Source organism: Pseudophryne corroboree, chromosome 11 (genome assembly GCF_028390025.1).
Source record: "Pseudophryne corroboree isolate aPseCor3 chromosome 11, aPseCor3.hap2, whole genome shotgun sequence".
Classification (NCBI taxonomy): Eukaryota; Metazoa; Chordata; class Amphibia; order Anura; family Myobatrachidae; genus Pseudophryne; species Pseudophryne corroboree.
In genome coordinates, this window is record NC_086454.1 from 173,369,402 (window position 1) to 173,385,346 (window position 15,945).

Genomic DNA, 15,945 nt, shown 5'->3' on the forward strand with positions numbered 1-15,945 from the left:
GTGTGTGCCTTTACAAATCATGTCTAATCAACTGAATTTACCACAGGTGGACTCTAATTATGCTGTAGGAACATTTCAACGATGATCAGTGGAAACAGGATGCACCTGAGCTCAATTTTGAGCTTCATGGCAAAGGCTGTGAATACTTATGTACATGTGAATTCTTAGTTTTTTACTTTTAATAAATTTGCAAAAATCTAAAAAAAACTTTTTTCACATTGTCATTATGGGATATTGGGGGTAATTCTGAGTTGATCGCAGCAGGAACTTTTTTAGCAGTTGGGCAAAACCATGTGCACTGCAGGGGAGGCAGATATAACATGTGCAGAGAGAGTTAGATTTGGGTGGGGTGTATTCAAACTGAAATCTAAACTGCAGTGTGAAAATAAAGCAGCCAGTATTTACCCTGCACAGAAACAAAATAACCCACCCAAATCTAACTCTCTTTGCACATGTTATAACTGCCGCCCCTGCAGTGCACATGGTTTTGCCCAATTGCTAACAAACTTGCTGCTACGATCAACTCAGAATTAACCCCCTTGTGTGAAGAATTTTGAAAGAAAAAATGAATTTATTTCATTTTGGAATAAGGCTGTAACAAAACAAAATGTGGAAAAAGGTGAATCGCTATGAATACTTTCTGGCTGCACTGTACATATATAGCATGAATGTGATGCATTGAAGTCTCAACACTGATTGTAAGACACACGTCCAATTAGCTATGAAGCTTATGCCAGAGAACAATGATATAGGGGGTAATTCTGAGTTGATCGCAGCAGGAATTTTGTTAGCAGTTGGGCAAAACCATGTGCACTGCAGGGGAGGCAGATATAACATGTGCAGAGAGAGTTAGATTTGGGGGGGTTATTTTGTTTCTGTGCAGGGTAAATACTGGCTGCTTTATTTTTACACTGCAATTTAGATTGCAGATTGAACACATCACACCCAGATCTAACTCTCTCTGCACATGTTATATCTGCCTCCCCTGCAGTACACATGGTTTTGCCCAACTGCTAACAAAATTCCTGCTGCGATCAACTCAGAATTACCCCCATAGTTACATAGTTAGTGAGGTTGAAAAAAGGCAAAATGCCCATCGAATTCAACCTGTATCCGTATTAAGCAGTGCACATTATAATGCACCAACCAAAATAATGCTTTCGTACCTTTTGACAACTATATTTCGTATCACTCCCCTATACATAATGTCAGTATATTAAATGCTATAGCCTTGGATGCCTTTTTCAGCTAGAAAACTGTCCAATCCATTTTTAAATGCATTTACAGAGTCTGCCATTATTACCTTCTCTGGCACGGTGTTCCAAATCCTTATTGCCCTTACGGTGAAGAACCCTTTCCTGTTTTGTACGGAATTTTCTCTCCTCTAGCCTCAGTGAGCACCCACGTGTCCTATACAGAATTTTATTAATGAACAAATCCCCTGCTAACTCTTTGTATTGACCTTTTACATATTTGAAGATATTAATAATGTCTCCTCTTAGTCTCCTCTTTTCAAGGGAATACAAATTTAACCCAGTAAGCCTTTCCTCATACCCCAGTGTCTCTAACCCTTTAATCAGTTTAGTAGCGCGCCTTTGAACTCTTTTGAGCTCCCCGATATCTTTTTTATAATATGGTGTCCAAAATTGGACACAATATTCCAGATGCGGACGTACCAATGATTTATACAGAGGCAGGATTACATCCTCGTCCCTTGTCTCAATGCCCCGTTTTATGCACGCAAGGACTTTACTTGCCTTCTTTGCTGCATTTTTACATTGTGTACTGTTATTAAGCCTATTATCTATGAGCACCCCCAAATCTTTTTCCACCACAGTTACCCCTATCTTTTCCCCATTTAGAGTGTAGGATGCAAGTTTGTTTCTAATCCCAAAGCGCATAACTTTGAATTTATCAATATTGAATCTTATTCCCCATTTAGACTCCCAAGTTTCAAGTTTAAATAAGTCATTTTGAAAGACTCCACATCGATTTCTGAATGAATTATCTTACACAGTTTAGTATCATCTGCAAAGATTGACACTGTGCTTTCCAGGCCTATTCCTAGATCATTAATAAATATATTAAACAGTAGCGGGCCAATTACGGACCCTTGTGGTATTCCACTGACTACTGGTGCGCAGCTGGAGAACATCCCATTAACCACTACTCGTTGTACCCTGTTATCCAGCCAATTTCCAATCCATGTACAAATAGTATTTCCTAGTCCAAGTTCCCTTAATTTGATGATCAGTCTCCTGTGAGGCACTGTATCTAAGGCTTTTGCAAAATCTAAAAAGATCACATCCACTGCTTTACCCAAGTCGAGATTATCGCTCACTTCCTCATAGAAGCTAATTAAGTTAGTTTGACATGATCTGTCCCTCACAAACCCATGCTCACTATTGCTAATACACTTAGAATTCCGTAGATAATCCTCTATGCTATTCCTCAAAATTCCTTCCAATATTTTACCCACTATAGAGGTTATACTAACTGGTCGATAGTTCCCTGGATGATTTTTATATCCCTTTTTAAATAATGGCACTACCTCAGCTATACACCAATCCCTCAGTACCATACCTGATTTAATTGAACTATAGAAAATCAAGTATAAGGGTTTTGCTAGCCGAGCCCTAAGCTCCATAATAACCCTCGGTTGAAAGCCATCTGGGCCCGGTGATTTATTAATCTTTATGTTGCTTAGTCTCTCCAGGACTAATTCCTCACTTAAACAAGTATCTAGCCACAAATCATTATCGTCTCTGTCGTTATGCACTACTGTCACCATCTGATCCTCCCTGGTGAATACTGATAAAAAATAAATTGTTCAGTATATCCGCTTTTATTTTGTCATCATTTATCAAGGCTCCCAGTTCATCTTTTAATGGACCTACATTCTTCTTTTTTAACCTTTTACTGTTTATACATTTATAAAACTTTTTAGGATTGTCTTTACTCTCTATAGCTATTTGCTTTTCGTTTACAATTTTAGCTGCTCTAATTACCTTTTTGCATCTTTTATTGCATTCCTTGTAATACTGGAATACCTCCACCCCTCCAATTGATTTAAATGCTTTGAAAGCACGCATCTTATTAGCCATTTCTTTTTTGACCTCCTCATTAAGCCACATTGGTCTGTGTTTAGTACTGCGTTTATTGCCCATGGGAATGAACTTGTGAATATTGCTAACAAGCAACCCTTTTAAAGCATCCCACATTTCCAAAGTGTCCTTACCCTGAAACAAAACTTCCCAGTCAATGTTGCTTAGTGCCTGCCTCAGCCTATAGAAGTTAGCTTTTCTGAAGTTTAATGTTTTGGTCGATCCCTTAGAGCTTTGTTTTTTTTTTTTTTAATTAATGTCGAATGAGATCATATAGTGGTCACCGTTTCCCAAGGTCTCCCCAACTGTAATGTTTGATATAATGTCCACATTATTGGTAATAACTAGGTCCAGAATATTTTTACCTCTGGTTGGGTCCTCAACTAATTGAGACAAGTACTGATCCTTTAATGTGTTTAGAAACGTGCTGCTCCTAGCTTTTACACATGAATTGTTTCTCCAATTTATATCAGGACAGTTGAAATCTCCAATCAATCACTATGATGTCCCCCATTCCCGCAGCTTTTTCAATTTGCTGCCAGAGTTGTTCCTCGTCCTGTACGCTAACATTCGGTTGTTTGCAGCATGTGCCAATGACTAGTTTTTTTTCTTCAATGCCTCCGCTTGCGATCACAACCCATAGTGATTCCACGTAATCTCCAGTCCCCTCGTAAAAAACATCTAATATGCTTGGCTTTAGAGATGGTTTTACATAGAGACATATCCCTCCTCCCCTTTTGGTAGCCATATCTCTCCTGAAAAGTGTATACCCCTCCAAATTTGCAACCCAGTCGTGGGAGTTGTCCCACCATGTTTCTGTAAGTCCTATAATATAAGATCATATTGATTTTATTATACAAGCCATTCCAATTCCCCCATTTTACCTGATAGGTTTCTTGCGTTTGCAAGCATACATTTTAGCTTAATATTACCCTAGCCAGTTTGTTTTAATGGAATGTTATCCTTATTTACAAGTGTCTTTCTAGAATTACTCTTACCAGCTGTTATTCTCCTCCCTCCCTTAGCACCCCCATCTTACTTAATATAGCCTTCTTTACTACTACTATAAGACCTGTTAGGTCTTTCTAAACCACCTTACCTGATGAAGGTATTTTCCATTATGCTATGGACATCATATTCATAAGATAACAATATAGGGATACCATGGGCAATACCTTTGTCGGTAATTTCTGTATCAATACCCCCGCAATTACCCTTGCCAGCTGATCTTTCCCTCCCCCCTTCGCCATCCCCAATTTGTTCACTACCCCTATCCTTACTGTTCTCATTGTTTGACCCGTAACTTCATGCTAAACCCTCCACCCAGGCTCCTAGTTTAAAAGCTCCTCCATGATCACATGCAGGTGGTCAGGAAATCCAGTGGGTCCCCCTATCTGAGGCCTCTAGTCCCCCATTTGTAAATCACTGATCTGGACAACCCAATTTTATCAGTTACGCGACCTTAAGGACTTTCTGCAAGCTGCCCCGTACAGTACTAGCTGATCACATGTGAAACTAGTTACCACATAACATATTTTGAAAGACACCAGTAGAACAGTTCTGGCTGTAGTAACTACTGTGTGCTGACTGCTGATACAGTTATTAGAAATGTTATATTGAACTACTGACAATTGTATAGTTTTATTTATCTACAAATGAATGAAAAGTAATGACATTATTGAGATGACATGCGTATAATATTGCAATAAAGATGTACAAAACTGGAAGTGAACATAAGGTAACCTAAGGCATTTCAATCTCCCAGCAACAGGTTGCATAGTTGATTACAAATCAGATGTATTTTAAAATACCCTGTGCCCCTATTAGTGTGACGTAACAGGGATCAACCAATAATATTTCTTGTCTGGCTGTAAACTCACTCTGTTTATTGGTGGCTTACCGTGTAGCTGTATGGTATATGGGTGACAATTAGGTAGTGTCTTTCTCCTGAGACACTCGCACCTGAAGACCCCAGCAGTGTTACTTTGTCTTAAACAGTAATGCTGACACATCTGGCAAGGCTGGTGACAGGGGGGGTCAAAGGGGACACCTGTACTGGGCCCCAAGGATCAGAGGGGCCCCAAGTATATAGCTACCATAGGTGCAGGCAGTGCAGCTGCTATGGGACCCAGAGCTGAGAGGAGCCCACCTTCCCTGTCAAAGTTACAGGTGTTATATACATTTTTCTCCATTGGGTGGTACATACTGTAGGGATCCTTTCAAACTTTTTCCTTGGGGCCTGCAATATATCTAGGTATGCCCCTGGACCTGCTCATTGTAGTGTGGTATAAAATGAACTGGAGGGCATTTTATTGTTATATAATATGAACCAGGTCACTGTAATGAGGCACAATATGAATGGGGAGCACTATATATCATAATGTGAATAGGGGGTAATATACAGCATAATGTTACTGGCAGCTCTGAAACTAAAAGAAACTAGGGCACTACTATGGGGTAAACTAAAGCACTACTATGGGGCATAATATCAAATAAGGCTCTACTACAGTTCAGAAAATGAGCTAGGCACTATTATAGGGCATAAAATTAACTACTGCTGGTCAGAATACGGACGCCAGGTTCCCGGACGCCAGAATGCCGGCAGCTGGGTGAGCGCTAGAAAGCCCCTTGCAGGCTCACTGCACACACCGCATTGCAGGCTCAGTGGCTTGCTGCACTCACCACAGGTTCTATTCGCACTCTATGGGTGTCGTAAACACCCACAAGTGGAAAAACACCTGATGCAGTTGTCGGTATTCTCGGTGGTCGTGATCCCGGCATTGGTATCCTGACTGCAGGGATATTAACTACATCCAACAGAGATGTGTCTCTCTAGAAGCATTGGGACGGGGCCCCTCTCAAAATATTGCTATGGGTCCCACAAAGTTATAGCTGCGCCCCTGGGCGCAGCCTCAGAGTGACAGGAGCCTCTCATATTCAGAGAATGTATGGCGTGACTTTGCGCCTGCTCTTCCAGGCCCAGCTCTGTTGCAGCCACTTACGGGACATGGCAGCAGCTCCGCTGGCCAGGATTCCTGTGCCCTGTGCCAGTCTCTTTTGCTGGGGTGTGAGGGCCACATGGTTCCTGCTGTGCAGTGTTTGGGTCTGGAAACTGGGGAGTGCAGTGCAGGTGAGTCTTTTCCCGGGGTAAGAGTGGCTTGATAAGGAAGTACAGGGCTTTGGGATGGGGTGGGGGAGCTGGGAATGCAGCAAGGTGTCATTGGGGAGAAACATACTGTGGGGTGTGTGGAGAAGGAAGGAGAGATATACTTATTTAGATATTTGTATAAATGTATATATATATATAGACTCATACAAGTGAAGAAAGGTGCTTTATTAGCAATGTTTCGGGGTACTCCGAAACGTTGCCAATAAAGCACCTTTTTTCACTTGTATGGAGTCCAGGAGTGCCACCCTGCTGCATTTGTTGGTATGTGGGGCTGGTTAGCCCATGGGAGTGCACCCTGGCCAGTATCATTGAAAGCTATCAGAGGAGTGCCGGATCTGTGGTTTATATATATACATAGTTTTATTGACAGGTTCTTATATAACGCAGCAAATTCTGCACTGGTGCACTGGAAGGGAGCCACTCGTTAAGTACAAAGGCATCACCGCTGTGCTATGCTTTTGTACATGTGCGGGGAGGGTAGGACCTGACATACGGGGTGGGCTAGTCCATTTGCTCAGGCTACGATCAGGCCTGAATTAGAGCCAGAAGGTTCTTCCTTTAGGATGCCTCCTGCTCCAGGCACTCATGTAGCAGGCCTCAGGCAGCTCAGGATAACACTATCAGGTATTCAGTTATAACATGTGCCTATTGTTTGCAGCTAACACAGACAAACGTTTGGACTTGCCTGACAGTGGGCCTTATTCAGACCTGATCGCTGTTGTGTGAAATCGCACAGCGGACGATTATCGAATGACTGCGTCTGCACCACAATGCGGAGCCCAAACAGTGACAGAATGGTTTGAAAATTTCGATCGCTAGGTGTACACAAGGTGATTGACAGGAAGCGGACGTTTGGGGGTGGTAACTGGCGGTTTTCTGGGAGTGTCAGGAAAAACGCAGGCGTTCCCAAGCATTTTAAGGGTGGGTGTGTGACGTCAGCTCCGGCCCTGATCAGTTTCTATCGTGCGAAGTAAGTCCTGGCTATACACAGACTGGAAAAATCATTCGACGGTGAGTGAGTTGCAAACAGATTTGCTGCTGGCCGGCGTTTGCAAAGCTTTTCGCGTGTCGTACGCAGACTTGCAGGGGCGAATTTTCACTCTGGCTGGATGGCGACTATCGATCGCAAACCTCTGCAAAAATGCAGAGGAGCGATGGGGTCTGAATTAGGTCCAGTGTTAGATAGAATTGTATACACAGATTATGCAGACACAGTTTGATGGGCAGGTATACCCACTAAGGCAGCTACTTTGCCGTATCCCATTAATGCAGCTCCTATGTGTATATTATTATACAGGAAATAATGTAGAAGGATGCGGTACATGTACTCTGTATTAGATAAATATAACATGGCAGTGCTCATATTGAAATAAGAAAGGTAACATTATGCATTGTCCGGTTATTTCTTGCAAATTACAGTAGCTGCCAAATGACAGTTCTTTTGAAATTGCACCTTGATAGTGTCCATTCAGGTGAAACTGAAAACGTCTTTAGTCTATATCGCTGTGACAGATAAGATGGTTATGGTGTAGTAAAGGGCTGATACCGCCTGGCAGTGTGACGCCTAGCTTCTTAGAGGCACGCTGGATGAGAGCACTGTTGGGGTGCTGAAGTTGGAGGTGATGCAGGTAGCTTTCCTGGCTGTCTGCCGTAAACCCACACTCTTCACACACGTAGAGTTTGGTCCTGCGCTCCTTATAAGCGTAATTCTGTTGTACTCCGTGTATCTTTTTCAAGTGTGACTCCAGAGAGCAGCGCTGGGTAAAGGCCTTGTCACAGAGGTGACACTTGTAAGGGCGGACTCCTAGAGGGAAGAAAGGAAAGGGAGCTGTCAGTTTTTTCCCTCTCACTCTTATCATTGTAAAATGGTATTTGCTACATTTAAAGTAAATACTAACAGGAATAATAAATTGGAGATAGAAATATTTTTATTGATAGAAATATTTGTATTGAGTGAGCATTTACTGATAAGGCCACTACTCCATTGCCAAGACTTCACTAAAAAGGAACTTGTTTCACTATCCTAAGTCTCTCTTCTTCACAGCACACATCACAGCTCATCCATCTGGTCCCTTTGCCCCAGGGCCGGATTATCGGTTATATGGTGCAGGCAGCTGCCTATGACCTAGTGTCAGGGCGTCTTATGAGGAGATGGTTCCCAGGCGCAGTCTCTGAGTGCAGCTCCCCCTCCCCATCTTTGTGCCGATGAATGCCCAATGTAAACTCTGGAAATGTGTTTATCTCCAAGACAATGACACCGGTGCTTTTTTCCCAACATTTTTTTGCAGCTGTGGCAATGAAATAAGGATATTCAGTGGGTGCATGGTGTGCACTGTGGGTCCCCCTGGCATATCAGGCAATGAAATAAGGATATTCAGTGGGTGCATGGTGTGCACTGTGGGTCCCCCTGGCATATCAGGCAATGAAATAAGGATGTTCAGTGGGTGCATGGTGTGCATTGTGGGTCCCCCTGGCATATCAGGCAATGAAATAAGGATATTCAGTGGGTGCATGGTGTGCATTGTGGGTCCCCCTGGCATATCAGGCAATGAAATAAGGATATTCAGTGGGTGCATGGTGTGCATTGTGGGTCCCCCTGGCATACCAGGCAATGAAATAAGGATATTCAGTGGGTGCATGGTGTGCACTGTGGGTTCCCCTGGGTATACCAGGCAATGAAATAAGGATATTCATTGGGTGCATGGTGTGCATTGTGGATCCCCCTGGCATATCATAGATACAGTATGCAAAGGCTTGTTCCATCACACCGCCGGACCTATTATTTTATTAGTGTTATAACATGGCCCCAGGCTTGGTGGTTATACTTACCCACCTGAATGGGTTCTCATTCCTGCTGCACTGTCTCCATTCAGCCTCAATCACTTAAAGCTGAGCATCAGGGGCCAAAGGAGCATGTGCTGAGCCTTGACTGGAGTTCAGCAAATGATCCTCAGATTCCTGGTGCTCAGCCCCACATGATTGAGGCTGCATGAATGCATACAGGAGACAGGGGTATTTTTGAAAACAACCAGGACCAACCCCATCACTCAGGGGTATTTTTGAGAACAATCAGGACCAACCCCATCACTGACATCAGCGAAGACTAAGACAAGCAATCCCCTTCAAATATATACTATTTAAAGATGTGTAGGATGGCAGTGTCTATAACAGTGTGTATAAATTATATATATATATATATATATATATATATATATATATATATATAGCAGACTGGTGGTGCGGCACTCCAAGGATTTTAACGCTGACAATGAGTGGATAACAACGTTTCAATGCCTTTAATTCAAAGTCGCATTTTCGTCAGGTAACCTTGCCACTTTGAATTAAAGGCATTGAAACGTTGTTTCAATGCCTGAAACGTTGTTATCCACTCATTGTCAGCGTTAAAATCCTTGCAGTGCCGCGCCACCAGTCTGCTATTCGTTCTTCCCCTGTGAGGGCACCCAGGTTACCATCGCAATATGTGGCTGTGCCGGATCACCACCTCTGTCTATATATATATATATATATTTATATATGTATATATATATATATATATATATATGCAAATAGAGGAAGAAACAGCAGAGCACCTATAGTGTAGTATCCTTTAAAACAGTTTTTGTCACACGCAAGAATAATATTGCGTACCGGATTACGGCTTGACACAATGCCTATCGATCCCCTGGTCTTTTAGTCCAAGTCTCTGTCGGAATCTAGATAGAATCAGGAAACAGGGAATCGCTATATAGCATAGTAATTACTCAGTAAGTAGGGTTAAATTTTACATCTCACGTAAGATTACATGCGTACCAGATAAAGTAATAACTTGTGCATATCAGTATTGGTACTTGTATCCTGGTCCTCATCAGAGGGTGGTGGTCATAGGGTAGCCTTTGGATGATATATCAATGCTCCAATCAACAGCTTATATCAAAAAGGTCTAATTTATTAAATATACAAAATATATAAAAAGTAAATAGCTTAGCTTAAATTACATAAATGTCGGCAAAAGTAGGTCAGCAAGTCAACAAACCTAACCTACTTTTGCCGACATTTATGTCATTTAAGCTAAGCTATTTACTTTTTATATATTTATTTTATTATATATTTTGTATATTTAATAAATTAGACCTTTTTGATATAAGCTGTTGATTGGAGCATTGATATATCATCCAAAGGCTACCTCATTCCGAGTTGTTCGCTCGTTATTTTCCTTTGCATCGGTGCGATTTTCCGCTAACTGCGCATGCGCAATGTTCGCACTGCGGCTGCCCCAAGTAAATTTGCTAAGAAGTTTGGTATTTTACTCACGGCATTACGAGATTTTTTCTTCGTTCTGCTGATCGTAGTGTGATTGACAGGAAGTGGGTGTTTCTGGGCGGAAACTGGCCGTTTTATGGGAGTGTGTGAAAAAACGCTGCAGTTTCTGGGAAAAACGCGGGAGTGGCTGGAGAAACGGGGGAGTGGCTGGGTGTGTTTGTGACGTCAAACCAGGAACGACAAGCAATGAACTGATCGCACTGGAAGAGTAAGTCTCAAGCTACTCAGAAACTGCAAAGAAAAATCTTTTCGCAATATTGCGAATACTTCGTTCGCAATTCTGCTAAGCTAAGATTCACTCCCAGAGGGCGGCGGCTTAGCGTGTGCACTGCTGTGAAAAGCGGCTAGCGAGCGAACAACTCAGAATGAGGGCCATTGTTTGCCTTTCAGAAACTCATCTTACTGGCAGCAAGACGTTAGCCTTGAAAAAACCATGGGTGGGGTGGTTGTTCCACTCTACCTTCTCGCAGAATGCCAGGGGTGTCTCTGTACTCGTTAAAAAATCTGTAAATTTCCACTTAGACTATAGTCAAATTGACCAGTATGGTAGATTTGTCTTTCTAAGGGCCTTCGTTAATTCTACCCTTCTACACATTCTCGCAGTATATGTCCTCCCCCCTTATAATAATGATGTTTTACGTCAGGCTGTGTCATTTATTGCTCTGTCACCGTCCACTCCCACTATTTGTATTGGGGATTATAACAATATCATGGATTTATTTTTAGATAGATGGAGGGAGAAGTAGAACCCGTGTGCTGAGCTCTCCTCCTCTTCCCCTACCACTTTCTCCAACTTGGTGACTGAACTAGGACTGATTGATGTTTGGAGAGTCCGGTTTCCCTGTGAACGTCAGTATTCCTGTTACTCGGCTACCTTTAATACTTTTTCCCGTATTGATTTGGCTCTTATATCCCCCGATTTGGTCCCTAAGGCAATTCAGGTTAAAAACTTGCCTAGGGGAATCTCTGACCATTCTCCTGTCTTGTTGGTATTAGATCCCTTGTCTCCTCAGGGTGTTAAATTCTGGAAACTCAACCCGTTCTGGCTGTCATTAATGGGTGATAGAGCTGACATGCTTGCTGAGTGGGGTGATTTTCAGGATTTTAATGCCTCCTGTCCTACCCCTACTATTAAACATGATGCATTTAAAGCCTCTGTCCGTGGTTCCCTTATCAAAAAGGTGGCAGCTATTAAGCAATCTAGTAGGGAGGAGGAATCCCGTCTTGAACAGACCTGTTGCCAATTAGAAGCTGATTATCTTTTGATTAAATCTCCCTCCTTGTATGCCCGATGGGAGCTGGCCCGGAGTGAATGGACAACGTTTTTGTTTGATAAATCCAAGCGTCGATTGCTATTCTCTAAACATTCCCTGTACTCGCAGGCTGAGGTGGGGGGCAGTTATCTTGCCTTTCTTTCAAAGGAGGAGAGGGGCAGTATTTCTGTCCAACAGATTTGTGACTCCCAGGGTGTTCTAAAGTACTCGTGCCCTGATATTAATGACGTATTCTTTACCTATTACTCCTCATTATACACTTCTAAGGTGTCCTATACAGCGGATCAGCTGCGGGATTATCTCTCACATATACAACTGCCACGACTGTCCGTAGAATCTATCACATTTTTGGACTCCCCATTTACTACTGAGGAACTGGACGCTGCCATAGAATTTTATATCCCCTACTTAGTTGAGTTGTTCAATACCCTGTTTGAGTTAGGTTCTCTGCCTCCCTCAATGTCTGAGGCCATTATTATTGTAATTCTTAAACCAGGTAAAGACCCCACCTCCTCGGACTCTTATCGTCCTATTTCTTTACTTTCCACGGACGTTAAGATTTTGGCTAAAGTTTTGGCTGTCCGTCTAAATACTGTGATTACATCTATTGTCCTCGGTGACCAGACGGGCTTTATGCAGGGGAAGTCTGCAATACAGAACCTTCGTAGACTCTTCTGCTATCTGCAGAGGGGGGACCGCAATGGGCCGGAGGCGGTGGTGGTGTCCTTGGATGCTGCCAAGGCCTTCGACTCGGTAGAGTGGGTATATTTGTGGGAAGTCCTTCATAAATTTGCATTCGGTCCTAAATTTGTTCGGTGGGTCCAGTTGCTGTATTCTTCCCCGGCTGCTCGAGTCTCAGTCAATAGTCATGTGTCACGACCCTTTCCGCTGGAGAGAGGTACAAGGCAGGGTTGCCCGCTCTCCCCGGCCTTGTTTGCCCTCGCTATTGAACCGTTGGCTAGTTGCATACGTATGTCTCCGGACATTGAGGGAATTACGTTTGGGGACCATGTTGATGTAATCGCACTTTATGCTGACGACATGCTTCTATTTCTTGATGACTCTGAGAATTCATTACTCTCCATGCTTAGGATAGTTAATCACTTTGGAACTTATTCTGGTTTACAAATAAACTGGAGTAAGTCCAGTATTTACCCCATATCTGGTGTTCTACCTGTTGTGGCGGACTCTTCCTGTCCACTACAATGGACTCTCCGGTTTAAATATTTAGGAGTTTGGATATCCCCCCGTCCTCAAGATTATGTTGCACTGAATGTGGAGCCTGTGACACATGATTTTAGGAAGAAAGCTCATCTGTGGAAGAAGCTTCCTCTCACTGTCATGGGCCATATTAATTTATTTCAAATGTCTATCCAACCCAGGTATCTATACTTATTGCAACATTCTCCTATCTATATACCCAAGAAGATTTTTTCATCCATTGATAGTGTTATATCCTCTTTTATCTGGGGTGGCAGAGCACCTAGGGTTGCCATGAAAGCCTTGGTTAAGTCCAAATTGGATGGAGGATTGGGCCTCTCCAATATGCGATTATACTACCTGGCCTCTCAACTGGTTCACCTTTCTGGATGGCTTCTGGGTACAGGTGGAGATACGTTATTGGGGTTCTATGCCGAGTGGGTGGAGTCCCCCTTCTCCTTGCTTCAATTTCTGCTTTCTGGCTCTATTCTCTCTGGCCTTCCTCCTATTCTCAGACAGGCTCTCTTGGTATGGCGTCTGGCGTACACCTTTTTTGACTGGCACGACATTGATGTTGATACACCCCTGTGGTTTAATGCTTCTTTCAGGGAGCTGCTTCCTTTGTCCCCAGATAATTTAAGGTTGAGGGTGGGAGTTACAACAGTTGCTCAGCTCTATGATAATGGCACTCTTAAATCATTTGAACAGATACGTAGTGACTGTGCTGTTACTAATTCTGCCTTCTTCCGTTATCTCCAGCTGCGTCATGCACTGCAGGCGCAATTTGGAGCAACCCCTCTAATTGTTTCGGTGTCTCCAGTCAAAAAATAGGATTTTGGTACTTACCGGTAAATCCTTTTCTCCTAGTCCGTAGAGGATGCTGGGGACTCCAAAAGGACCATGGGGTATAGACGGTATCCGCAGGAGCTTGGGCACACTGAAAAGACTAAGACTGGGTGTGAACTGGCTCCTCCCTCTATGCCCCTCCTCCAGACCTCAGTTATAGGAACTGTGCCCAGGAGAGACGGACATTTCGAGGAAAGGATTTTTGTGTTAACTAAGGGCTACAAACATACCAGCCCACACCACAACCATACCGTACAACCGGAGTAACAGGAAACCAGATAACAGTATGAAAAAACTACAGCAAAAAGCTGAAAACAGAAATACACAACCCGTGTATAAACTAAGCGAACCCACAAGAGAACACTGCAAGAAACAGTCCGCACTGGGACGGGCGCCCAGCATCCTCTACGGACTAGGAGAAAAGGATTTACCAGTAAGTACCAAAATCCTATTTTCTCTAACGTCCTAGAGGATGCTGGGGACTCCAAAAGGACCATGGGGTTTATACCAAAGCTCCAGACCGGGCGGGAGAGTGCGGACAACTCTGCAGCACCGACTGAGCAAACGCAAGGTCCTCATCAGCCAGGGTATCAAACCTATAGAACATGGCAAAATTGTTTGAACCCGACCAGGTAGCTGCTCGGCAGAGCTGTAAAGCCGAGACGCCCCGGGCAGCCGCCCAAGACGAGCCCACCTTCCTGGTAGAATGGGCTTTCACCGACTTCGGCACCGGTAATCCGGCCGAAGAATGAGCCTGCTGAATCGTACTACAAATCCAGCGTGCAATAGTCTGTTTTGAAGCAGGATGACCAATCTTGTTGGAAGCGTACAGGACAAACAGCGCCTCAGTTTTCCTGGCAACAGCCGTACGGGCGACGTAGATCTTCAAAGCCCTCACTACATCCAGAGACCTTGGAACTGCCACAGCATCCCTAGCCACCGGTACCACAATAGGTTGGTTAATGTGAAACGAGGAGACCACCTTTGGTAAAAATTGTTGACGAGTCCTCAATTCTGCCCTATCCGTATGAAAGATCAAGTACGGGCTCTTATGAGATAAGGCCGCCAACTCAGACACCCGCCTGGCAGAAGCCAGCGCCAACAACATGACTACCTTCCAGGTAAGAAACTTCAACTCAACCTTACGCAAAGGCTCAAACCAGGAAGACATGAGAAACTGTAAGACCACGTCCAGATCCCATGGGGCCACAGGAGGCACAAACGGAGGATTGATATGCAAAACTCCTTTCACAAACGTCTGAACCTCTGGGAGGGCAGCCAATTCTCTTTGAAAAAAAATAGACAATGCCGAAATCTGCACCTTGATGGAGCCCAACTTCAGGCCTGCATCCACACCAGCCAGCAAAAAGTGGAGAAAACGCCCCAAATTAAATTCTTCCGCAGGAGCCTTCTTAAACTCACACCAGGAAACATACTTCTTCCAAATACGGTGATAATGCTTCGCCGTAACCTCCTTCCTAGCCTTGAGGAGAGTAGGTATGACCTCTCCTGGAATACCTTTACGAGCTAAGATCTGGCGCTCAACTTCCATGCCGTCAAACGCAGCCGCGGTAAGTCTGGAAACAAACATGGACCCTGCAACAACAAGTCCTCTCTTAGAGGAAGCGGCCAAGGATCGTCCACTAGTAATTCCTGAAGATCCGGATACCAGGCCCTTCTTGGCCAATCTGGAACTACGAGAATCGCCTGAACCCTTGCTCGCCGAATGATCCCCAGAACCTTTGGAATGAGAGGAAGTGGAGGGAACACATACACCGACTTGAACACCCACGGAGACACCAGGGCATCCACAGCACTGGCTTGGGGGTCCCTTGACCTGGAACAATACCTTGGAAGCTTCTTGTTGAGATGAGACGCCATCATGTCTATCAGAGGGAGTCCCCAACGCTTTGTCACTTCTGCAAACACCTCTTGATGAAGAGCCCACTCTCCCGGATGGAGATCGTGTCTGCTGAGGAAGTCTGCTTCCCAGTTGTCTACTCCCGGAAGGAAGACTGCTGACAGGGCGCTC

The 15,945-nt window shown here is 43.9% G+C and overlaps 1 protein-coding gene and 1 long non-coding RNA gene across 2 annotated transcripts in view; one reads left to right on the forward strand and one right to left on the reverse strand.

The window, feature by feature from the left end:
- LOC134970073 (uncharacterized) overlaps positions 1–15,945 on the forward strand; it is a 195,301-nt gene that overhangs the window by 70,072 nt on the left and 109,284 nt on the right. The gene's annotated exons all lie outside the window — the stretch shown is intronic.
- Positions 6,528–15,945, reverse strand: part of OVOL1 (ovo like transcriptional repressor 1) — a 38,887-nt gene continuing 29,469 nt past the window's right edge. Inside the window, exon 4 of the mRNA XM_063946166.1 lies at positions 6,528–8,077. Coding sequence (XP_063802236.1) covers positions 7,764–8,077 — 314 coding nt within the window. The 3' untranslated portion in view covers positions 6,528–7,763. The remainder of the gene's footprint in view (positions 8,078–15,945) is intronic.